The 25,566-nt window shown below is 46.2% G+C and overlaps 3 protein-coding genes across 6 annotated transcripts; 2 read left to right on the forward strand and 1 right to left on the reverse strand.

The window, feature by feature from the left end:
- Positions 1–4,824: 4,824 nt before the first annotated feature.
- Positions 4,825–6,475, reverse strand: LOC116366904 (protein artemis-like). Of its 4 annotated transcripts, none has more exons than XR_004208329.1 (5): positions 5,997–6,475; positions 5,803–5,854; positions 5,554–5,708; positions 5,403–5,462; positions 4,825–5,286 (listed from the first exon to the last, which is right to left on the reverse strand). XR_004208329.1 is itself a non-coding variant. In XM_031818768.1 (5 exons), exons 1-5 carry the CDS (start codon positions 6,103–6,105, stop codon positions 5,227–5,229), a joined length of 366 nt encoding a protein of 121 aa, XP_031674628.1. In that variant the 5' UTR covers positions 6,106–6,439; the 3' UTR covers positions 5,151–5,226. The 4 variants fall into 4 exon arrangements, 1 of the variants encoding a protein (XP_031674628.1); XR_004208327.1 differs by having other exon boundaries at positions 4,828–5,286; positions 5,554–5,673; XR_004208328.1 differs by having other exon boundaries at positions 4,830–5,286; positions 5,554–5,601; positions 5,997–6,437.
- Positions 6,476–6,526: 51 nt separating this feature from the next.
- On the forward strand, positions 6,527–7,846 carry meig1 (meiosis/spermiogenesis associated 1). The gene is made up of 3 exons (XM_020472560.2): positions 6,527–6,654; positions 7,290–7,472; positions 7,578–7,846. Exons 2-3 carry the CDS (start codon positions 7,320–7,322, stop codon positions 7,686–7,688), a joined length of 264 nt encoding a protein of 87 aa, XP_020328149.2. The 5' UTR covers positions 6,527–6,654; positions 7,290–7,319; the 3' UTR covers positions 7,689–7,846.
- A 1,481-nt stretch (positions 7,847–9,327) lies between these two features.
- tmem243b (transmembrane protein 243, mitochondrial b) lies at positions 9,328–23,559 on the forward strand. The gene is made up of 5 exons (XM_031818767.1): positions 9,328–9,461; positions 12,968–13,168; positions 20,033–20,083; positions 21,725–21,829; positions 22,970–23,559. Exons 2-5 carry the CDS (start codon positions 13,076–13,078, stop codon positions 23,096–23,098), a joined length of 378 nt encoding a protein of 125 aa, XP_031674627.1. The 5' UTR covers positions 9,328–9,461; positions 12,968–13,075; the 3' UTR covers positions 23,099–23,559.
- Positions 23,560–25,566: the final 2,007 nt, after the last annotated feature.

Raw genomic sequence — 25,566 nt, forward strand, 5'->3', positions numbered from 1 at the left:
CCCGCCCCTCTTCTTACCAGAAAGATGTTTGTTTGTCGGCGCGATGCCTTATCCTATACAAACACAGGGCTAAATGTCAAAAAATATGACACTGAAAGCTGATCTAGCAAGCCTGCAGTAGCCTAGCTAGCTCACGGCACTTCATTAGCAGAACCACAAAATATGACTAATGTGGGCAAGTGCATAAACACTTACAAATCAGCAAGGAGGCACACTGGCAATGATTAACACAACGAGAGCTAACTGGTGGGAAAACATAGGATGGATGGAATCAGCAAGGAGGCACACTGGCAATGGTTAACACAACGAGAGCTAACTGGTGGGAAAACACAGGATGGATGGAATCAGCATGGAGGCACACTGGCAATGGTTAACACAACGAGAGCTAACTGGTGGGAAACACAGGATGGATGGCACTTTGTCACTAGACTCCTCTCAGCATGCTCTGCTCCACTTCACAGCTCTGATATGATAAACTTCTATGTAGTATTTGGTAGTCATTTTGTCTGTATATACTGTAAGTAGTATATGTGTGTACCTTCTCCCAGAGTGGAGGAGTTCTATGTATTGTACTATGATAAGTAGTATTTGGTAGTTATACTGTAAGTAATATACACTGCTCAAAAAAATAAAGGGAACACTTAAACAACACAATGTAACTCCAAGTCAATCACACTTCTGTGAAATCAAACTGTCCACGTAGGAAGCAACACTGATTGACAATAAATTTCACATGCTGTTGTGCAAATGGGATAGACAACAGGTGGAAATTATAGGCAATTAGCAAGACACCCCCAATAAAGGAGTGGTTCTGCAGGTGGGGACCACAGACCACTTCTCAGTTCCTATGCTTCCTGGCTGATGTTTGGGTCACTTTTGAATGCTGGCGGTGCTTTCACTCTAGTGGTAGCATGAGACGGAGTCTACAACCCACACAAGGGGCTCAGGTAGTGCAGCTCATCCAGGATGGCACATCAATGCGAGCTGTGGCAAGAAGATTTGCTGTGTCTGTCAGCGTAGTGTCCAGAGCATGGAGGCGCTACCAGGAGACAGGCCAGTACATCAGGAGACGTGGAGGAGGCCGTAGGAGGGTAACAACCCCGCTACCTCCACCTTTGTGCAAGGAGGAGCACTGCCAGAGCCCTGCATAATGATCTCCAGCAGGCCACAAATGTGCATGTGTGTGCTCAAACGGTCAGAAACAGACTCCATGAGGGTGGTATGAGTGCCCGACGTCCACAGGTGGGGGTTGTGCTTACAGCCCAACACCGTGCAGGATGTTTGGCATTTGACAGAGAACACCAAGATTGGCAAATTTGCCACTGGCGCCATGTGCTCTTCACAGATGAAAGCAGGTTCACACTGAGCACATGTGACAGAGTCTGGAGACGCCGTGGAGAACGTTCTGCTGCCTGCAACATCTTCCAGCATGACCGGTTTGGCGGTGGGTCAGTCATGGTGTGGGGTGGCATTTCTTTGGGGGGGCCGCACAGCCCTCCATGTGCTCGCCAGAGGTAGCCTGACTGCCATTAGGTATCGAGATGAGATCCTCAGACCCCTTGTGAGACTATATGTTGTGCGGTTGGCCCTGGGTTCCTCCTAATGCAAGACAATGCTAGACCTCATGTGGCTGGAGTGTGTCAGCAGTTCCTGCAAGAGGAAGGCATTGATGCTATGGACTGGCCCGCCCGTTCCCCAGACCTGAATCCAATTGAGCACATCATGTCTCGCTCTATCCACCAACGCCACGTTGCACCACAGACTGTCCAGGAGTTGGCGGATGCTTTAGTCCAGGTCTGGGAGGAGATCCCTCAGGAGACCATCCGCCACCTCATCAGGAGCATGCCCAGGCGTTGTAGGGAGGTCATACAGGCACGTGGAGGCCACACACACTACTGAGCCTCATTTTGACTTGTTTTAAGGACATTACATCAAAGTTGGATCAGCCTGTAGTGTGGTTTTCCACTTTAATTTTGAGTGTGACTCCAAATCCAGACCTCCATGGGTTGATAAATTTGATTTCCATTGATAATTTTTGTGTGATTTGTTGTCAGCACATTCAACTATGTAAAGAAAAAAGTATTTAATAAGAATATTTCATTCATTCAGATCTAGGATGTTATTTTAGTGTTCCCTTTATTTTTTGTGTATATATATATATACTTACAGGACGACTGATCCTGTTGAAGTGTACCTATGATGAAAATTACAGGCCTCTCTCATCTTTTTAAGTGGGAGAACTTGCACAATTGGTGGCTGACTAAATACTTTTTGCCCACTGTGTGTATGTATGTATGTATGTATGTATGTATATGTATGTACGTATGTGTGTGTGTGTGTACCTGCTCCCAGAGTGGAGGAGTTCTAATGCGGGAGGCGTCCCCGTCGCCAGTCGGAAGTCTCCTGTGTACAACACCGGACCTGGGCCCCCTCCTACCAAGAACCTACACACACACCACACACACACACACAAACTAGGGGTGGGGAGATATACAGATTTTCAATACCATCATATCATTCCTGTACCATAACGGGGTATACGGTACGAATGAATGAATGAATATATCTCCATGCCAGTAAAAAATTTGGACAAATCTACTCATTCCAGGTTTTTCTTTATTTTACTATTTTCAGCTATTGTAGAATAATAGTGAAGACATCAAAACTATGAAATAACACATATGGAATCATGTAGAAACCAAAAAAAGTTTGAGATTCTCAAGTAGCCACCCTTTGCCTTGATGACAGCATTGCACACTCTTGGCATTCTCTCAAACCAGTTTCATGAGGGTAGTCACCTGGAATCCAGTTAAATCAACAGGTGTGCCTGTTTAAGTGTTAATGCATTTGAGCCAATCAGTTTGTTGTGAAAGGTAGGGTGGTATACAGAACATAGCCCTATTTGGTAAAAGAGTCTATTTTGGCAAGAACATTTCAAATGAGCAAAGAGAAATGATCGACATTACTTTAAGACATGACAGGTCAGACAATCCAGAAAATGTAAAGTACTTTGAACATTTTTCAAGTGCAGACGCAAAAAACCATCAAGCGCAATGATGAAACTGGCTCTCATGAGGACCACCACAGGAAAGGAAGACCCAGAGTTACCTCTGCTGCAGAGGATAAGTTCAGTAGAGTTACCAGCCTCAGAAATTGCAGCCAAAACAAATGCTTCACAGAGTTCAAGTAACAGACACATCTCAACATCAACTGTTCAGAGGAGACTACGTGATTTTTTTCATTTTTATTTAACTAGGCAAGTCAGTTAAGAACAACTTCTTATTTTCAATGACGGCCTATCGGGGAACAGTGGGTTAACTGCCTTGTTCAGGGGCAGCTCGGTGATTCAATCCACCAACCTTTCGGTTAATGGCCCAACACTAACCACTAGGCTACCTGCCACCCCGAATCAGGCATTCATGGTCAAATTGCTGCAGAGAAACCACGACTAAATGACACCAATAATAAGAAGAGACTTGATTGGGCCAAGAAACACAAGCAATGGACATTAGACTGGTGGAAATCTGTCCTTTGGGCTGATGAGTCCAAATTTTGTATTTTTGGTTCCAACCGCCGTGTCTTTGTGAGACGCTGAGTAGGTGAACGGATGATCTACGCATGTGTGGTTCCCACCGTGAAGCATGGAGGAGGTGGTGGTGATGGTGCTTTGCTGGTGACACTGTCTGTGATTTATTTAGAATTCAAGGCACACTTAATCAGCATGGCTACCACAGCATTCTGCAATGATACGCCATCCCATCTGGTCTGCGCTTAGGGGAATATCATTTGTTTTTCAACAGGACAATGACCCAAAACATCTCCAAGCTGTGGAAGGGCTATTTGACCAAGAAGGAGAGTGATGGAGTGCTGCATCAGATGACCTGGCCTCCACAATCAACAGACCTCAACCCAATTGAGATGGTTTGGGATGAGTTGGACCGCAGAGTGAAGCAAAAGCAGCCAACAAGTGCTCAGCATATGTGGGAACTCCTTCAAGACTGTTGGAGAAGCATTCCAGGTGAAGCTGGTGAGAGAATGCCAAGAGTGTGCAAATCTGTCAAAGGCAGGTTACTTTGAAGAATTTAAAATATATATTTTGATTTGTTTAACACTTTTTTGATTGTGTTGTTTCATAGTTTTGATGTCTTCACTATTTTACAATGTATAATGTATATATGTATAATGTATACATGTATAATGTATATATGTATAATGTATACATGTATAATGTATATATGTATAATGTATATATGTATAATGTATATATGTATAATGTATACATGTATAAAATAGTGAAAATAAAGAAAACTCCTTGAATGAGTCGGTGTCCAAACTTTGACTGGTACTAATATATACAAATAACACAGTACTAGTTCTTGATACACACGGGAAACTGTTCTTGACGCAAACCGGTGCGCCTGTACACAAAACATTAAGAACGCCTGCTCTTTCCATGACAGACTGACCAGGTGAAAGCTATGATCCCGTATTACTGTCACTTTGTTAAATCCATTTCAATCAGTGTTGATGAAGGGGAGGAGACGTGTTAAAGAAGGATTTTTAAGCCTTGAGATAAATGAGACATGGATTGTGTATGTGTGCCATTCAGAGGGTGAATGGGAAAGACAAGAGATTTAAGTGCCTTTGAATGGCATATGGTAGTAGGTGCCAAGCGCAGCAGTTTGAGTCAAGAACTGCAACGTTGCTGGGTTTCTCACACTCAACAGTTTCCTTTGTGTATCAAGAATGGTCCACCACCCAGAGGACATCCAGCCAACTTGACACAACTGTGGGAATCATTGGGTCAGCTTCCCTGTGGAAAGCTTTTGACATCTTGTAGTGTCCACGCCCCAACAAATTGGGGGGGGAGGCAACTCAATATTAGGAAGGTGTTCTTATTGTTTGTACACTCACCTTTGTAATATTGAGTTGCACCCCTGAGATCATTTAGTCAGTACATCTTAGCTAGGGAAATGATAGTTAGAAACAGTGGCGTAGCATGCACCCCCGCGAGGCTCAGAGCGTTAGAGGGCCCTCACCCCCAAAAATATCACACTGTCGCTATTTCTAAATACCCCAGAACGCAGTATATCACCCAAGTCTAACTAACACACACAAGCTAGGTGATACGTCATATTACCAGAAACACACACAAGCTAGGTGATACCACAAACACAAGCTAGGTGATACCACATAAGCACACATACATGCACGCACACACAATACTCACATGACCGAGCCTGGACAGTGACCTGCAGGAAGCAGAGTCACCACAAGTTCTTCTTTCTGTGGACACACACCCACACACAATATCAGTCATCAAAGAGTCAGTCATATAGCAAACTAACAGCGATCAGCCCTTATGACCCTATATATGTTGTAATGATGAACCGGTGTCGTACCTCTCCTGAAGCCTCGTCTATTAAAGTGATTAGTGTGGGACTCTCCAGTTCCAAAGCAACCTAGACAAACAGAAGCACATCAAAATTACACAAAACAAATTTTGCCTAGCAATAGGTCCATAACTAAGATTTTTGACAATTAACTACTTACTATGTGATCTTCCCAGAAGGCATATTTTGGATTGCTCAGCAACAGTTCCTTAGTTACAAATGAACAGTACAGTTTGACTGTCAGACTGGAACAAATGAACAGTACAGTTTGACTGTCAGACTGGAACAAATTAACAGTACAGTTTGACTGTCAGACTGGAACAAAGACAGTAACGTTAGACCTTCAACATCAGTTAGCCATCCTTTGTTTCACTGAACTTTCACACCATCAAATAAAACGTGATATCACCTGAATTTCAGCTTTCTTTTCAATAGAGGCCCCTTCAGCCCCTTCATGTGATCTGCAGAAAATACATGATGTAAGTAGAGCTAACGTTAGCTAGTTACATGTCCACTGTGTGCCAGTTAAGAGCACATACTGGCTAGGTATCTTTAGCTAACTGCTGTTTGGCTCTCACTGTATCTCAAAGAGTCTTTCTTTACCTTTGTGGCAGTGAGATAAAAAATAAGCCCTTGCATGTAGATTCTCCCTGTCAAACCGATCCAGCGACATGTTGGGATACTCCTTCATGCGACCCGCGAACGAACTCATTTGGACTGAAGATTAGCTCCAATAATTTCCTCAACTTCAACCCACTCGTTGACTAGCTGACATTTCGGCGCATTTTGGTCAGGATACTTGAATAGCTGCCGTTAGCTAAGCCACCTAGTGGATGGGAGCCAAAACGTTTCCACTGTCAGCATTGTATCTGAATTTAAACCTGCTCACAATAACTACGTTGCCAGCATTTATCTTTGCTACCAGTATTACCATAACAACACCTTGTTAAAGAAGAAGAAGGAAGGAAGGTTGGGTTGCTAGCATATATCTGTGCTACCAGTATTACCATAACAACACATTGTTAAAGAAGAAGAAGAAGAAGGAAGGAAGGTTGGGTTGCTAGCATATATCTGTGCTACCAGTAGACAATTACCATAACAACACATTGTTAAAGAAGAAGAAGAAGAAGAAGAAGAAGAAGAAGAAGAAGAAGAAGGAAGGAAGGAGGGAAGGGAGGAAGGAATATTGGGTTGCTAGGCAACTAAAGACAAGCCTCCTCGTCATCATCTCTTGGATCTGTGAGTTTTGCCCCGTTCAGCTGTAAGTAACATGTGGTATCAGCTACTTAATCAAATTGAGAAACAAATGTATAGCTAGCTAGCCAGATTCAGTCTATTTTCTAACTGTGACTTCTATATTATATCATAGCCTGAAGCTAGTGCTAGCAAGTTTAATTCAAATATTGGCGTTAGCTAGTTAGCTACTGTACGTTTGGCAACGTTACTGTGCAAATTCAATTCGATTGGTTTCGGGCACGAATATTAAACTGAAATCAGCTTAAGAAATGTATAGATAAAATGTTTTCGGCAATAAGATGGTTAGTGTGTAAGAATTAAGAGAGCAGTTCTGCCTGCTCTCCCCTCTACTATTTCCTGTATCGAGACTGGCTATCTTACAAGTGGTAGGCAGAACCACCTGCTGCACCCATCTGCTCTCTATCCCCCAGGACAGGAGGACGGGGAGAAATAGAAAATCAGCCTTACCCTACTTCTGCCACCTAATTCATATTCAGGATGCCCCTCCCCATATAACCTACTATGTAATTGCCATTCTTTTAAAATGGTGTTTTATTGTTTATTTAGTTTTCCTTTATGTATTTCAGTGTCCATGACTGCCATGTCAGTATATAGAGATACTTGAACTTGTCTAACTGAGCCCACTATTTGCTCCTGTAGGTCGCCTGTGGACATCCTCTCTGCAGCATAATGTCTTGTGCAGCCTACTTAGATGGCAACGCAACGCCAAAGTCCATGAGCAGAGCCAAACAATGGACTGACGAGGTGGAGAACTTATACAGATTCCAACAGGCAGGCTACAGAGATGAACTGGAATACAAACAAGTAAAGCAAGTTGACTTGGTAAACAACTTAAATGAATCCTTATCACTGGCTAAAAGCATTGCCACTGACAGTTGGTTCACTACAAGATGAATGTGTCACTGTGGCATTGCTTCTTTGTCTTAGATCGACAGGTGGCCTGAGACTGGGTTTGTGAAAAAGCTTCAGCGTCGAGACAACACATTCTATTACTACAACAGAAAAAGAGAATGTGAAGACCGGAAGTCCATAAAGTGAAGGTCTATGCATATTAAGTCAGGAGTGTCCAGCAATCTCTTTTCCATTTTGAATATCTTTTGACATGTTTTTGAAGAAGACGTTTGTAGGAAGGAAGGCAGCACCATCCCAACTGTGGAATGTTGACCAGTTCACTGAATAAAGGGTGTGAGGCTAAAGCTGTCTGATGTGTGTGAACCTGTGATGGGAGGTATGTGTGTGTTATAAGGGTCCTTTTGATTAGTGTTTTGTTGTGGATCCAGATGAACTATTGAACTGTGTGAGAGGGGATTATAGACTGGGGCTATCACACCCTCATCATGTGATATTGTGACGTTAGTATGAGGACTGGGATTACCGTCAACTAAATAAAATACCTAAAGTCTGACCCCCTAACAGGGATATTCACATACCAGTACACTAACTATGATTCACATATATATACCAGTACTCCCAAATACAACATAGAGCTGCTGAGCACATGTTCTGCTGCATGACATTCATGGTTATTCTATAAACATACATTTCTATATGAATGTTGTGTAAAGTTGCATCCTCCTGGGTACTCCTGTGGGGGATATGGGGCTCAGTTAGAGTGGACTGAGAGCTGAACTGGTATGACAGTTAACCCAACTATTGGGTTAAGTATTGGTCCTGACAAATATACTTACAAGTCTACAATGATCATTCATATGATATGAAGATAACGACTGGATTTTCCACTGGTGTAAAGTATTTCAGTAAAATTACTGGAAAGTTCTACTTAAGTAGTTTTTCTGGGTATCTGTACTTTACTATTCATATTTTTTACAACTTTTACTTCACTACATCCCTAAAGACAATATTGTACTTTTTATTCCATACATTTTCCCTGACAACCCAAAGCACTCCTTACATTTTGAGTGCTTAGCAGAACAGGAAAATTGTGAAATTTACACACTTATCAAGAGAATGCGTGGTCATCCCTACTGGGTATGTTCTGGCGGACTCACTAAACACATGTATGTTTTGTAAATAATGTCTGAGTGTTGGAGTGTGCCCCTGGCTATCCATACATTTTCAAAACAACAATTTATACTTTTACTTTTGATATTTAAGTATATTTTAGCAATGAAATGTACTTTTGATACTTAAGTATATTTAAAAACAAATACTTTTAGACTTTTACTCAAGTAGTATTTTACTGGGTGACTTTTACTTAAGGTATTAAGGTATCTATACTTTTACGGTGCGGCCTAGTGGTTAGAGCGTTGGACTAGTAACCGGAAGGTTGCAAGTTCAAACCCCCGAGCTGACAAGGTACAAATCTGTCGTTCTGCCCCTGAACAGGCAGTTAACCCACTGTTCCTAGGCCGTCATTGTAAATAAGAATTAGTTCTTAACTGACTTGCCTAGTTAAATAAATTAAAATAAAAAAATTAAACTCAAGTATGACAAATTGGGTACTTTTTCCACCACTGGGATTACCACAAACATTTCTGCAGAATGGTGTCCCTAAAAAAGGTTTGCATTAATCTACACTCATCAAATCAATTAAAACAGACCCATTAATGCATGTGAAATAGGTTAGTACACTGTATTGAATCATGTCAACTCTTGCCGAAATGTGTACCGCTGTAATAAGATATTTTGCCTTTAAGAGTACTGTCACGTTCCCTTTAAGCTGCCCGGCTGTAATTTCTGGTTGAGCCGATCAGAATCATTTTGCTCCTGGAAGTTTTGGAGTCACTGGATAAGTGACAAGTAGTTGACACATATTCATCTGAAACACAACCTCTTATTATGCTCTGACACGTAAGTACATTGAAACAAAGTAGACGTTTGGTTCAACCTTTGAAATAGGTGTTTTGAGCAGCTGATTGGAGCCGTCCTAGTAGTGTTATTGTTAGCGGACATGCTATCAGTAACAAACTGCCGTTAGATAACCAGCAGGCTTACTAGCTAGCCGTCTTCTATTAAACTCGTAGATATGTTTTGTGAGCTTTGATGAGTGTTTAAAATGAATGTTAAATTAAGATCTGCGAGGTCAGCGCCCAACACAGCTAAACTAGCTAGCAAGCCTAACGACTACCAGCTGTTAGCCGACTATTTACAAGTGATTTAGCTAGCCCGGTTGGTTTCCCGTATGTCCTAGCCCGGTTGGTTTCCCGTATGTCCTAGCCCGGTTGGTTTCCCGTATGTCCCAGCCCGGTTGGTTTCCCGTATGTTTCCAGCCCGGTTGGTTTCCCGTATGTCCTAGCCCGGTTGGTTTCCCGTATGTCCTAGCCCGGTTGGTTTCCCGTATGTCCTAGCCCGGTTGGTTTCCCGTATGTCCTAGCCCGGTTGGTTTCCCGTATGTCCTAGCCTGGTTGGTTTCCCGTATGTCCTAGCCCGGTTGGTTTCCCATATGTCCTAGCCCGGTTGGTTTCCCGTATGTCCTAGCCCAGTTGGTTTCCCGTTTGTCCTAGCCCGGTTGGTTTCCCGTTTGTCCTAGCCCGGTTGGTTTCCCGTATGTCCTAGCCGGTTGGTTTCCCGTATGTCCTAGCCCGTATGGTTTCCCGTATATCCTCGTCAGTTCGTTTCCCGTATGTCCTAGCCCGGTTGGTTTCCCGTATGTCCTAGCCCGGTTGGTTTCCCGTATGTCCTAGCCCGGTTGGTTTCCCAATACTGAATGAACACGTATTTTAACTTAATATAATACATCAATAAAATCAATTTAGCCTCAAGTAAATAATGAAACATGTTCAATTTGGTTTAAATAATGCAAAAACAAAGTGTTGGAGAAGTGCAATATGTGCTATGTAAGAAAGCTAACGTTTAAGTTCCTTGCTCATGTAACAGTATAACTTTAGACCGTCCCCTCGCCCATACCCGGGTGCGAACCAGGGACCCTCTGCACACATCAACAGTCACCCACGAAGCATCGTTACCCATCGCTCCACAAAAGGCCCGGAACCACTACTTCAAGGTCTCAGAGCAAGTGACGTCACCGATTGAAACGCTATTTAGCGCACACCACCGCTGACTAGCTAGCAGTTTCACATCCGTTACACTCAGAACATGAGAACATACGAAAGCTGTTGGTTCCTTTTAACATGAGTCTTCAATATCCCCAGGTAAGAAGTTTTAGGTTGTAGTTATTATAGGACTATTTCCCTCTCTACCATTTGAATTTCATTAACCTTTGATTATTGGATGTCTTGTAGGCACTTTAGTGTTGCCAGTGTAACAGTATAGCTTCCGTCCCTCTCCTCGCTCCTCCCTGGGCTCGAACCAGCAACACAACGACAACAGCCACCATCGAAGCAGCGTTAAGTCTCAGAGCGAGTGACGTTTGAAACGCTATTAGCGCACACTAACTAGCTAGACATTACACTTCGGTTACACCAGCCTCAACTCGGGAGTTGATTGGCTTGAAGTCATAACCAGCGCAATGCTTGACTCACAACGAAGAGCTGCTGGCAAAACGCACGAAAGTGCTGTTTGAATGAATGTTTATGCGCCTGCTTCTGCCTACCACCGCTCAGTCAGATACTTGTATGCTTGTATGCTCAGTCAGATTATATGCAATGCAGGACACGCTAGATAATATCTAGTAATATCAACCATGTGTAATTAACTAGTGATCATGATTGTTTTTTATAAGAAGTTTAATGCTAGCTAGCAACTTACCTTGGCTTACTGCATCCGCGTAACAGGCAGGCCCCTTGTGGAGTGCAACGAGAGAGAGGCAGGTCGTTATTGTGTTGGACTAGTTAAATGTAAGGTTGCAAGATTGGATCCCCCGAGCTGACAAGGGGAAAATCTGTCGTTCTGCCCCTGAACGAGGCAGTTAACCCACCGTTCCTAGGCCGTCAGTGAAAATAAGAATGTGTTCTTAACTGACTTGCCTAGTTAAATAAAGATATCTTTTTTTAATTAAATCAGCAAATCGGCGCCCAAAAATACAGATTTCCGATTGTTATGAAAACTTGAAATCGGCCCTGATTAATCGGCCATTCCGATTAATCGGTCGACCTCTAGTTACTACTGCATTGTCAGAACTAGAAGCACAAGCATTTAGCTACACTCGTATTAACATCTGCTAACCATGTGTATGTGACAAATACAATTTGATTTGATTTGGGGTGGCAGGTAGCCCGGCAGGTTGGGGCGGCAGGTAGCCCGGCAGGTTGGGGCGACAGGTAGCCCGGCGGTTGGGGAGGCAGGTATCTGTCATTCTGCCCCTGAACAAGGCAGTTAACCCACTGTTCCCCGGTAGGCCGTCATTGTCAAATAAAATATTTAACTGACTTGCCTAGTTAAATAAAGGTTTAAAAAATTATATATATATAAAAATGTTTGTAACTAGCAAGGCCATTTAGACTCCGGTTGGGGGATTGCTGTTGTTTTCAGTGTAGCTGTTCACATGATCCCATGCAGCAGCTCTTAGGGTTATGATGTGTTATGTAGCCCAGGCTGGGATGGAGCTGGAGGCTCTGCCTTTTCACCCAGAATGTTGTTGCAACAGGAAACAGTCTCTGCTCTCTGGCCTAGAATGGTCTTCTGCACCGTGCAGTAACATACTGCTGGGCTAGAGCTGGGCTAGGGTAGGGTTGGGATAGGGAAGAGCTGGGCTAGGGCTTAGGCTAGAGCTAGGGTAGGGCTGGGATAGGGCTAGAGCTAGGGTAGAGCTGGGCTAGGGCTTAGGGTAGAGCTGGCCTAGAATGGTCTTCTGCACCGTGCAGTAACATACTGCTGGGCTAGGGTAGGGCTGGGATAGGGCTAGAGCTAGGGAAGGGCTGGGATAGGGCTAGAGCTAGGGTAGAGCTGGGCTAGGGCTTAGGCTAGAGCTAGGGTAGGGCTGGGATAGGGCTAGAGCTAGGGCTTAGGGTAGAGCTGGCCTAGAATGGTCTTCTGCACCATGCATTAACATACTGCTGGGCTAGGGGTAGGGCTGGGCTAGAGCTAGGGCTGGGCTAGAGCTAGGGTAGAGCTAGAGTAGAGCTAGGGCTGGGGTAGAGCTGGGCTAGAGCTAGGGTAGAGCTAGGGTGGGGTAGAGCTGAGCTAGAATAGAGCTAGGGTAGAGCTGGACTGGAGCTAGGGTAGAGCTGGGCTGGAGCTAGGGTGGAGCTGGGATAGAGAAGAAACATGACACAACGTCTAGGGGGGGATTTGGGATTGGGCTGGGGGCAGAGATGAGAGGGGATCAAGGAGAGAGAGGAGGTAGAGTAATAGGGGGAATCAGAAAGGGAAGTAGGGGAGGGGGTGTTTTAGCCAGTCCCTTTATGGGGTGAGGGACAGGCTATTAACTTCCATCTCCTATTCCTCCCACCCTTCAGGTCAGGCATCTGGTTGGCTGGCCCTGCTTCCTGTCCGGTAAGGCCTGCCCCTGTGGAGCCACTAGCATGCAGTTCCTCTGTGTGTCCATGGGGTGGAGCTGCTGAGCCATGGATGACTTCACTACCAATGATTTCACCACCAGAACATATGGCACCAGCGGCCTTGACAACAGACTGCTGTTTGGAGAAACCTCTGCTCGGGTACGCCTGCTGTGTGTGTGTACGGCTGTTGCGGTGACCATATTACCGCCACACCCACAGTCTTCAGTCTCCTCTTCTGCACTCTGGACATGCGTTGGTAGTACCTAACTCACTAACAACCATCAGGTCCTAATGGCTCCATGTCCCTCTAACCATCAGGTCCTAATGGCTCCATGTCCCTCTAACCACTCTGACATCAATGACAATCAAACACTTATCATCACAACAGTATCATGCTTTTACAACTCACCTCACTGTGATGATCAATTTGAAGAAAGAAGTTCAACAGCAGGTTGAACCAGTGTATAACATGGTCGTTGTGGATGCTGTTCCAAAGCCCAACACAATGAAATGGACAGTGCTTTCTAAGGTGATGATTAATTCAGAACACCCATAGACCATCTGACAGCTCATTCATAGGCCTGTATATGAGCCCCCACCCCCCCCAAAAAATGAATTAAAATAATGATTGTGCTGTTATACAATACATATCGCATATTGCACATGGCAGAAAAACATTTAAAAAAAACTGATTTAAGATGTCTTTGGTACATAACTGGTCGAGCCTATACTCCAACATGTCTATCCATGAGTCTGGGAGAGAACGGTCCCACAGTTGACAGTGCATGTCAGAGCAAAACCCAAGCCACGAGGTTGAAGGAATTGTCCGTAGAGAGAGGATTGTGTCGAGACACAGATCTGGGGAAGGGTACCCAAACATTTCTGCAGCACTGAAGGCTCCAAGAACAGTGGCCTCCATCATTCTTAAATGGAAGAAGTTTGGAACCACAAAGACTCTTCCTAGAGCTGGCCGCCTGGCCAAACTGAGCAATCGAGGGAGAAGAGCCTTGGTCAAGGAGGTGACCAAGAACCTGGGGCGGCAGGGTAGCCTAGTGGTTAGAGCATTGGACTAGTAACCGAAAGGTTGCAAGTTCGAATCCCCGAGCTGACAAGGTACAAATCTGTCGTTCTGCCCCTGAACAGGCAGTTAACCCGCCGTCATCGAAAATAAGAATTTGTTCTTAACTGACTTGCCTAGTAAAATAAAGGTTAAAAAAAATAAAAACCCAGATGGTCACTGACAGATCACCTAGAGTTCCTCTGTGGACATGGGAGAACCTTCAAGATGGACAACCTTCTCTGCAGAACTCCACCAATCAGGCCTTTATGGTAGGTTGGTCAGACGGAAGCCACTCCTCAGTAAAAGGCACCTAAAGACTCAGACCATGAGAAACAAGATTCTCTGGTTTGATGAAACCAAGATTGAACTCTTTGGCCTGAATGCCAAGCATCATGTCTGGAGGAAACCTGTCACCATACCTACTGCGAAGCATGGTGGTGGCAGCATCATGCTGTGGGGACGTCAGCTTGAGGGAAAGATGAATGGAGGTACCTTGAGGAAAACCTGCTCAGGACCTCAGACTGGGGCGAAGGTGCAACTTCTGGACAAGTCTCAATGTCCATGAGTGGCCCAGCCAGAGCCTAGACTTGAACCCGATTTGAACATCTCTGGAGAGACCAGAAAATAGCTGTGCAGCAATGCTCCCCCATCCAACCTGACAGAGATTGAGAGGATCTGCAGAGAAGAATGGGAGAAACTCCCTAAATACAGGTGTGCCAAGCTTGTAGCGTCAGACCCAAGAAGACTCGAGGCTGTAATTGCTGCCAAAGGTGCTTCAACAAAGTACTGAGTAAAGGGTCTGAATACTAATGTAAATGTTATATTTCCAATACCTGTTTTATGCTTTGTCGTGTGGAAAAAGTTGAGGGGTCTGAATACTTTCCAAATGCACCGTATTAGTAAAGACCAGATGAAATTGCGAATAGTCAGTTGGGTGACAATATGATCAGTTGATGAGAGAACCGCATGTGTAGCCTTAGGCAAGGAACAGAGGGCAAGCTTTCTCTGCAATGTTCTCAAATTATCAACAGCCTAGTCACATCAAGCAGCCCATATGTGTTGTTTTTCTAGGTCATTCTAAGGTTTGTATCATTCAAAACTACAGTTGCCAAATAATTCTGAACCTAGGGTATAGGACCTGTTCCAAATAACTCTGAACCTAGGGTATAGGACCTGTTCCAAATAACTCTGAACCTAGGGTATAGGACCTGTTCCATATAACTCTGAACCTAGGGCATAGGACCTGTTCCAAATAACTCTGAACCTAGGGCATAGGACCTGTTCCAAATAACTCTGAACCTAGGGTATAGGACCTGTTCCAAATAACTCTGAACCTAGGGCATAGGACCTGTTCCAAATAACTCTGAACCTAGGGCATAGGACCGGTTCCAAATAACTCTGAACCTAGGGCATAGGACCTGTTTCAAATAACTGAACCTAGGGTATAGGACCTGTTCCAAATAACTCAATATGCCTTAGCTAGCCCTTTTGTTTCACCTCCCACACATGCAGTGACCTCACCTGGTCTAAATGTCTCTAGAGACAAAACCTCTCATCGTCACTCAATGCCTAGGTTGACCTCCACTGTATTCACATCCTACCATACCTGTGGCTGTACATTATGCTTTGAATCTATTCTACCATGCCCAGAAATCTGCTCCCTTTACTCTGTTCTGAACGTACTAGACGATCAGTTATTTTAGCCTTTAGCCGTACCCTTATCCTACTCCTCCTTTGTTCCTCTGGTGATGTGGAGGTTAATCCAGGCTCTGCAGTGTCTAGCTCCACTCCCATTCCCCAGGCGCTATCATTTGCTGACTTCTGTAACCATAAAAGCCTTGGTTTCATGCATGTTAACATCAGAAGCCTCCTCCCTAAGTTTGTCTTACTCACTGCTTTAGCACACTCTGCCAACCAGGATGTCCTAGCCGTGTCTGAAACCTGGTTTAGGAAGGACACCAAAAATCTTGAAATTTCCATCTCTAACTATAACATTTTCCGACAAGACAGAACTGATAAAGGGGCGGAGTTGCAATCTACTGCAGAGACAGCCTGCAGTGTTCATGCTATCATACTATCCAGGTCTGTGCCCAAACAATTTGAGCTTCTACTTCTAAAAATCCACCTTACCAGAAACAAGTCTCACCGTTGCTGCTTGTTATAGACCACCTTATGCCCCTAGCTGTGCCCTGGACACCATATGTAAATTGATTGCCCCCCCCCGAGCCATCTTCAGAGCTTGTACTGTTAGGTGACCTAATCTGGGACATGTTTAACACCCCGGCCATCCTACAATCTGAGCTTGATGCCCTCAATCTCACACAAATTGTCAATGAACCTACCAGGTACAACCCCAAATCTGTAAACACGGGCACCCTCATAGATATCATCCTGACCAACCTGCCCTCTAAATACAACTCTGCTGTCTTCAACCAGGATCTCAGCGATCACTGCCTCATTGCCTGCGTCTGTAATGGGTCTGCGGTCAAACGACCACCCCTCATCACTGTCAAACGCTCCCTAAAACACTTCAGTGAGCAGGCCTTTCTAATCGACCTGGCCCAGGAATCCTGGAAGGATATTGACCTCATTCCGACAGTAGAAGATGTCTGGTTATTCTTTAAAAGTGCTTTCCTCACCATCTTAAACATTTTTTAAAAAATGAACCAGGAACAGATATAGTCCTTGGTTCACTCCAGACCTGACTGCCCTTGACCAGCACAAAAACATCCTGTGGCGTTCTGCATTAGCATCGAATAGCCCCCGCGATATGCAACTTTTCAGGGAAGTTAGGAACCGATATACACAGGCATCTAGGGAAGCAAAGGCTGGCTTTTTCAAACAGAAATTTGCATCCTATAGCACAAACTCCAAAAAGTTCTGGGACACTGTAAATTCCATGGAGAATAAGAGCACCTCCTCCCAGCTGCCCATTGCACTGAGGCTAGGAAACACTGTCACCACTGATAAATCCACTATAATTGAGAATTTCAATAAGCATTTTTCGACAGCTGGCCATGCTTTCCACCTGGCTACCCCTACTCTAAGAGACCTGCACCCCCCACAGCAACTTGCCCAAACCTCCATTTCTCCTTCACCCAAATCCAGATCGCTGATGTCCTGAAAGAGTTTCAAAATCTGGACCCCTACAAATCTGCCGGGCTAGACAATCTGGACCCTCTCTTTTTTTAAATGATCTGCCGCATTTGTTGCAACCCCTATTACTAGCCTGTTCAACCTCTCTTTCGTATCGTCTGAGATCCCCAAAGATTGGAAAGCTGCCACGGTCATCCCCCTCTTCAAAGGGGGAGACACTCTAGACCCAAACTGTTACAGACCTATATCTATCCTACCCTGCCTTTCTAAGGTGTTCGAAAGCTAAGTTAACAAACAGATCACCGACCATTTCGAATCCCACAGTACCTTTTCCGCTATGCAATCTGGTTTCCGAGCTGGTCATGGGTGCACCTCAGCCATGCTCAAGGTCCTAAACGATATCATAACAGCCATCGACAAAAGACAATACTGTGCAGCCGTCTTCATAGACCTGGCCGAGGTTTTCGACTCCATCAATCACCACATTCTTATCGGCAGACTTAACAGCCTTGGTTTCTCAAATGACTGCTTCGCCTGTTTCACCAACTACTTCTCAGACGGAGTTCAGTGTGTCAAATCAGAGGACCTGTTGTCTGGACCTCTGGCAGTCTCTATGGGGGTGCCACAGGGTTCAATTCTCGGGCCGACTCTTTTCTCTGTATACATCAATAATGTCGCTCTTGCTGCTGGTGATTATCTGATCCACCTCTACGCAGATGACACCATTTTGTGTCGCTCTTTCTGCTAGTGACACCATTTTGTGTCCTTCTGGCCCTTCTTTGGACACCGTTAACTAACCTCCAGACGAGCTTCAATGCCAGACAACTCTCCTTCCGTGGCCTCCAACTGCTCTTAAATGCAAGTAAAACTAAATGCAATGTCTTCAACCGATCGCTGCCCGCACCTGCCCGCCCGTCCAGCAACACTACTCTGGACGGTTCTGACTTAGAATATGTGGACAACTTCAAATACTTAGGTGTCTGGTTAGACTGTAAACTCTCCCTACAGACTCACATTAAGCATCTCCAATATAAAATTAAATCTAGAATCGGCTTCCTATTTCACAATAAAGCATCCTTCATTCATGCTGCCAAACACAATCTCGTAAAACTGACCACCCTACCGATCTTTGACTTCGGCGATAAAATAGACTCCAACACTCTACATCCAATTTTCTGAGTAGTCTATCACAGTGCCATCCGTTTTGTCACCAAAGCCCAATATACTACCCACCACTGCGACCTGCATGCTCTCGTTGGCTGGCCCTCGCTTCATATTCCTCGCCAAACCCACTGGCTGCAGGTAATCTATAAGTCTCTGCTAGGTAAAGCCCCGCCTTATCTCAGCTCACTGGTCACCATAGCAGCACCCACCCGTAGCACACGCTCCAGCAGGTATATTTCACTGGTAACCCCCAAAGCCTATTCCTACTTTGGCCGCCTTTTCTTCCAGTTCTTTGCTGCCAATGACTGGAACGAATTGCAAAAAAAATCACTGAAGCTGGAGACTCATATCTCCCTCACTAGCTTTAAGCATCGGCTGTCAGAGCAGCTCACAGATCACTGCACCTGTACACAGCCCATCTGTAAATAGCCCATCCAACTACCTCATCCCTATACTGTATAAATTATTTTTTTTACTCCTTTGCACCCCAGTATCTCTACTTGCACATTCATGTTCTATACATCTATCACTCCAGTGTTTAATTGCTATATTGTAATTACTTCGCCACTATGGCCTATTTATTGCCTTAACTCCCTAATCTTACCCCATTTGCAAACACTGTATATATATATTTTTCCTATTGTGTTATGGACTGTGTGTTTATTCCATGTGTAACTCTGTGTTTATGTCGCACTGCTTTCCTTTATCTTGGCCAGGTTGCAGTTGTAAATGAGAACTTGTTCTCAACTGGCCTACCTGGTTAAATAAAGGTAGAAAAAAAAATAGGGCATAGGATCTGTTTCGAATAACTCAATCTGGGGCATAGGATCTGTTTCGAATAACTCAATCTGGGGCATAGGATCTGTTTCGAATAACTCAATCTGGGGCATAGGATCTGTTTCGAATAACTCAATCTGGGGCATAGGATCTGTTTCGAATAACTCAATCTGGGGCATAGGATCTGTTTCGAATAACTCAATCTGGGGCATAGGATCTGTTTCGAATAACTCAATCTGGGGCATAGGATCTGTTTCGAATAACTCAATCTGGGGCATAGGATCTGTTTCGAATAACTCAATCTGGGGCATAGGATCTGTTTCGAATAACTCAATCTGGGGCATAGGATCTGTTTCGAATAACTCAATCTGGGGCATAGGATCTGTTTCGAATAACTCAATCTGGGGCATAGGATCTGTTTCAAGTGAACACTTTTACATGTGGCTCTGCTCCGGAATGGGAAAAATATCCTTTTCTATGTTATTCAGCTAAATTATATTCTTCCTACTATAAAATCATATGTAAAACAATGACGGGGGACTTATAAGCATATCTTGTCAGCTCAATGAACAAGCCTACAGCCTATGACAGAGCATAGCCAGATAACATATAGTAGACCAACTCATATTCTGTCCTTCTGAAATACATTTTCTTCATCATGTTTCTTTTAACCTGTCTAAAATCAATAATGGATTTATTGTGACGGTGTTTATTAAAATATATTTATTAGACTTTTCAAAATGTAGATGTTTCAATCAGTGGCTTGTATGTGTGGAGGCCTGGAGATGCTAAACATGTTTATGTTAATTAACGGTCAATTACCGTGAGACCAGCAGTCTTTTGCATGACTAACTGGCTGACAAAATGTCATGACCGCCACAGTGTGTTATTGGCTTCTCTCATGTAATGTCCTCTTTCCCTTGCAGGACAGAGCCATCAACCTGGTGGTTGGAGGACTGACATCCCTGCTCGTTGTAGTAAGTACCCCTGGACTGTCTCCACATGTTGTTACAGCCTGAATTTAAAATAGATTACATTCAAAGTTTTGTGTCACTGACCTACACACAATACCCCATAACGGTATTGTGTTTTTAGACATTTTTACAAATTTTTATAGAAAATGAGAAGCTGGAATGTTTTGTACGTTTTCAACCACTTTGTTATGGCCTAAATAAGTTCAGGAGTAAAAATGTGCTTAACAAGTCACACAAGTTGGACTCACTCTGTACAGTAATACTGTTAAACATGAATGACTACACTAGCCTAGTGGTTAGAGCGTTGTGCTAGTTACCGAAAGGTTGCTGGATAGAGTCCCAGAGCTGACAAGGTAAACATCTGTTGTTCTGCCCCTGAACAAGGCAGTTAACCCACTGTTCCTAGGTTGTCATTGTAAATAAGAATGTGTTCTTGGTTCCTCCCGGGTGGTGCAGTGGTCAAAGGCACTGCATCGCAGTGCTCGCTGTGCCACCAGAGATTCTGGGTTCGAGCCCAGGCTCTGTCGCAGCCGGCCATGACCGGGAGGTCCATGGGGCGATGCACAATTAGCCCAGCGTTGGCCGGGAGGGATATCCTTGTCTCATCGCGCACTAGCGACTCCTGTGGCGGGCCGGGTGCAGTGCACCCTGACCAGGTCGTCAGGTGTATGGTGTTTCCTCCGACACATTGGTGTTGCAGGCTTCAGAAGCAGTGCGGCTTGGTTGGGTTGTGTTTCGGAGGACGCATGGCTCTCAACCTTCGCCTCTCCCGAGTCCGTACGGGAGTTGCAGCGATGAGACAAGACTGTAACTACCAATTAGATATCAGGAAATTGGGATTTGTTCTTAACTTGCCTAGTAAAAAAAGGGAATTGGGAGAGGAAATGGTAGAATGATGATATACTGGGAAAGATGGGTTGATCTGTGGCCTTCTGAAGGGTGATCTGTGGCCTTCTGAAGGGTGATCTGTGGCCTTCTGAAGGGTGATCTGTGGCCGTCTGAAGGGTGATCTGTGGCTGTCTGAAGGGTGATCTGTGGCCTTCTGAAGGGTGATCTGTGGCCTTCTGAAGGGTGATCTGTGGCCTTCTGAAGGGTGATCTGTGGCCTTCTGAAGGGTGATCTGTGGCTGTCTGAAGGGTGATCTGTGGCTGTCTGAAGGGTGATCTGTGGCCTTCTGAAGGGTGATCTGTGGCCTTCTGAAGGGTGATCTGTGGCCTTCTGAAGGGTGATCTGTGGCCTTCTGAAGGGTGATCTGTGGCCTTCTGAAGGGTGATCTGTGGCCTTCTGAAGGGTGATCTGTGGCCTTCTGAAGGGTGATCTGTGGCCTTCTGAAGGGTGATCTGTGGCCTTCTGAAGGGTGATCTGTGGCCTTCTGAAGGGTGATCTGTGGCCTTCTGAAGGGTGGAGTGAATATATACTTGAAATATTTCAGGTCCTCCAATGAGGGGTGAGGATGTGATTGTTTCAGGTTCTCCACAGTGTGTGCTGGTCCTGGTAGGTCCATACTGTGAGAGGTGTGTCTCTGCTGGTCCTGGTAGTTTCATGCTGACCAGATCACCCACTTACCAGATCACCCACTGATTTGAGGGGCCTTTTGTCTTGTTGTTTCAATTTGATCAGTTAGGTGGTGATTGTGTTCCCTAGGTAACAGTGATCAGTTCATTCCTGTTCCCCTCGTTGCCTCCCTGGCCACTCAACGTCTTCTTGGCTTTCTGTATCCTGCTGACCTGCGGCTCGGCCATGGTGCTGGTGAGTACACACTGCTTTCTTTGGGTCTGAAGAGGATAAATATCTCCCTCCTGTAGATCTTCTGGTACTGGTAGGGGGACGTGGGTTACGGTTAGGTACCGGCAGGGGGACGTGTTGGGTACCGGCAGGGTGACGTGAGTTGGGTACCGGCAGGGGGAGGTGGGGTGGGTACCGGCAGGGGGGGTTGGGTTGGGTACCGGCAGGGGGGACGTGGGGTGGGGTACTGGCAGGGGAATGTGGGGTTGGGAACCGGCAGGGGGACGTGGGGGTGGGGTTGGGAACCGCAGGGGGACGTGGGGGTGGGGTTGGGAACCGGCAGGGGGACGTGGGGGTGGGGTTGGGAACCGGCAGGGGGACGTGGGGGTGGGGTTGGGAACCGGCAGGGGGGACGTGGGGGTGGGGTTGGGAACCGGCAGGGGGACGTGGGGTTGGGTACCGGCAGGGGGACTTGGGTTTGGGTACCGGCAGGGGGACTTGGGGTTAGGTTTGGGTACCGGCAGGGGCACTTGGGGTTAGGTTTGGGTACCGCAGGGGGACTTTGGGTGGGTTACCGGCAGGGGGACTTGGGGTTAGGTACCGGCAGGGGGACTTGGGGTTAGGCTTGGGTACCGGTAGGGGGACTTGGGGTTAGGTACCGGCAGGGGGACGTGGGGTTGGGTACCGGCAGGGGGAGTTGGGGTTGGGTACCGGCAGGGGGACGTGGGGTTGGGTACCGGCAGGGGGACGTGGGGTTGGGTACCGGCAGGGGGACGTGGGGTTGGGTACCGGCAGGGGGACGTGGGGTTGGGTACCGGCAGGGGGACGTGGGGTTGGGTACCGGCAGGGGGACGTGGGGTTGGGTACCGGCAGGGGGACGTGGGGTTGGGTACCGGCAGGGGGACGTGGGGTGGGGTTGGGTACCGGCAGGGGGACGTGGGTTGGGGTTGGGTACCGGCAGGGGGACGTGGGTTGGGGTTGGGTACCGGCAGGGGGACGTGGGTTGGGGTTGGGTACCGGCAGGGGGACGTGGGTTGGGGTACCGGCAGGGGGACGTGGGGTTGGGTACCGGCAGGGGGACGTGGGGTTAGGGTTGGGTACCGGCAGGGGTACGTGGGTTGGGTACCGGCAGAGGTGAGGCTGACTGTCGTCTTCCTCCTGTAGATTGTCTGGTACCGGCAGGGGGACTTGGATCCCAAGTTCAGGAAGTTAATCTACTACATGCTGGCCTCCATCATGCTGCTGTGTCTCTGTGCTAACCTGTACTACCACGACGTGGGCAGAGGGACGTGAGACTGGACATGCCTTACTCACCCTTACTGCCACACACCGTCCCTGACTGGACTAGTGGAACCAGTTCTACCAGGAAGATGATGGACCTGCCCAGAACCAGTTCCGGTGGGGGGGGGGGCCCACATTCCACACAGGCACAAGGAGAACAGACAGTTTCCAGACAAGTGACTGTCCACCAATCATAGTCAAGTGACTGTTTCTATTCCACAGATCATCTGACCACTCAGCTCTGCACAGCTTCACTTCAGGATTATTCAGACCATTTGTTGCTTTTTTATGTAGTATTTTATGCAATAAATAATCATATCCTGTCTGGCCTGTGAGTTGTTGTCCTGCACCTCTGTCATAAGCTTTGTTGATAGCTGGCATCTCCTGTGTCTTCTTCTTGGACACATTCTGATTGTCCCACATTTTCAGAAAAGTGTCTCCACATGGTATTAAAATGTCTCTTATCCACTGTCTACGCATTGTGACCAGAGTTCCTGATCCCTCCTTGTGTGCAAGTTATTTGACAGATGATTTATTTTACTTTGGCTGCGTTTAGTCAGCCTAATTCTGATGTTTTACCCAGGTATTGGCAAAAGAGCTGCTCTGATTGGTTAAAAGATGAGACTTGTGCTGCCTGTGCACCTGACTCCCTCCGGAGGAGGTCAGTAGCCCTCTCACTGATGTTTCATGCCTCTGGTAGCCCTCCCAGTGATGTGTCATGACTCTGGTAGCCCTCCCAGTGATGTGTCATGACTCTGGTAGCCCTCCCAGTGATGTGTCATGACTCTGGTAGCCCTCGCAGTGATGTCTCAGGCCTCAGGTAGCCCTCCCAGTGATGTTTTATGCCTCTCGTAGCCCTCCCAGTGATGTTTTATGCCTCTCGTAGCCCTCCCAGTGATGTTTTATGCCTCTCGTAGCCCTCCCAGTGATGTTTTATGCCTCAGGTAGCCCTCCCAGTGATGTCTCAGGCCTCTGGTAGCCCTCCCAGTGATGTCTCATGCCTCTGGTAGCCCTCCCAGTGATGTGTCATGACTCTGGTAGCCCTCCCAGTGATGTTTCATGCCTCTGGTAGCCCTCCCAGTGATGTTTCATGCCTCTGGTAGCCCGTGAAAACCCGCATGGATCAAACGCAATAATTTGCCATATTCTAATAATACTCATGTGCCAAGCTATTGCTACAGTCTTGTGAAACTTCCTTACATGTAACTTGCAACAATTTCAAAGATTTACAGTTATATGAACTCTAAGAAAGTCAGTCAAAGGAAATAAATTCATCGGGACCTAATCTATGGATTTCACTTGACTGGGAATACAGATATGCATCTGTTGGTCACAGGTACCTTACAAAAACAAAACAGAAAAGCAGGGGCGTGGATCAGAGAACCAGTCAGTATCTGGTGTGACCACCATTTGCCTCAAGCAGCGCGACACATCTCCTTCACATAGAGTTGATCAGGCTGTTGATTGTGGAATGTGCTCCCACTCCTCTTCAATGACTGAAGTTCCTGGATATGGGCAGGAACTGGAACGCGTCGTCGTACACGTCGAGCCACAGCATCCAAACATACTCAATGGGTGACGTGTCTGGTGAGAATGGAAGAACTGGGACATTTTCAGCTTCCAGTAATTGTGTACAGATCCTTGCAACATGGGGCCGTGCTTTATCATGCTGAAACATGAGGTGATGGTGGTGGATGAATGGCACAACAATGGGCCTCAGGATCTCCCCATGGTATCTCTGTTCATTCAAATTGCCATCAATAAAATGCAATGGTGTTCGTTGTCCGTAGCTTATGCCTGCCCATACCATAACCCCACTGCCACCATGGGGCACTCTGTTCACAACGTTGACATCAGCAAACTACACGACACCTGCGGTTCTGAGGCCGGTTGGATGTACTGCCAAATTCTCTACAATGACTTATGGTAAGGAAATTAACATCACATTTTCTGGCAACAGCTTTGGTGGACATTTTTGCAGTCAGCATGCCAATTGTACACTCCCTCAACTTAAGACCTCTGTGGCATTGAGTTGTGACAACTGCACACTTTAGAGTTGCCTTTTATTGTCCCCAGCACAAGGTGCACATGTGTAATGATCATGCTGTTTAATCAGCTATTTGATATGCCACATAGTTGACCCACCCCCCTCTTCAGAGGACAAATATAAGGTGTTTTACACCTTTAGCGTACATGGTACTTTTATATAAAACAATCACACAACATAATACATTACCAAACATCACCTCTAATCCCACCTCTCAGCCCACCCCTCAGCCACTCTCAGCCCACCCCTCAGCCACTCTCAGCCCACCCCTCAGCCACTCTCAGCCCACCCCTCAGCCACTCTCAGCCCACCCCTCAGCCCATCCCACCTCTCAGCCCATCCCACCTCTCAGCCCACCTCTCAGCCCATCCCACCCCTCAGCCACTCTCAGCCACTCTCAGCCCATCCCACCTCTCAGCCCATCCCACCTCTC

The sequence above is a fragment of the Oncorhynchus kisutch genome, unplaced genomic scaffold (genome assembly GCF_002021735.2).
Source record: "Oncorhynchus kisutch isolate 150728-3 unplaced genomic scaffold, Okis_V2 scaffold1614, whole genome shotgun sequence".
In the NCBI taxonomy this organism is placed as follows: Eukaryota; Metazoa; Chordata; class Actinopteri; order Salmoniformes; family Salmonidae; genus Oncorhynchus; species Oncorhynchus kisutch.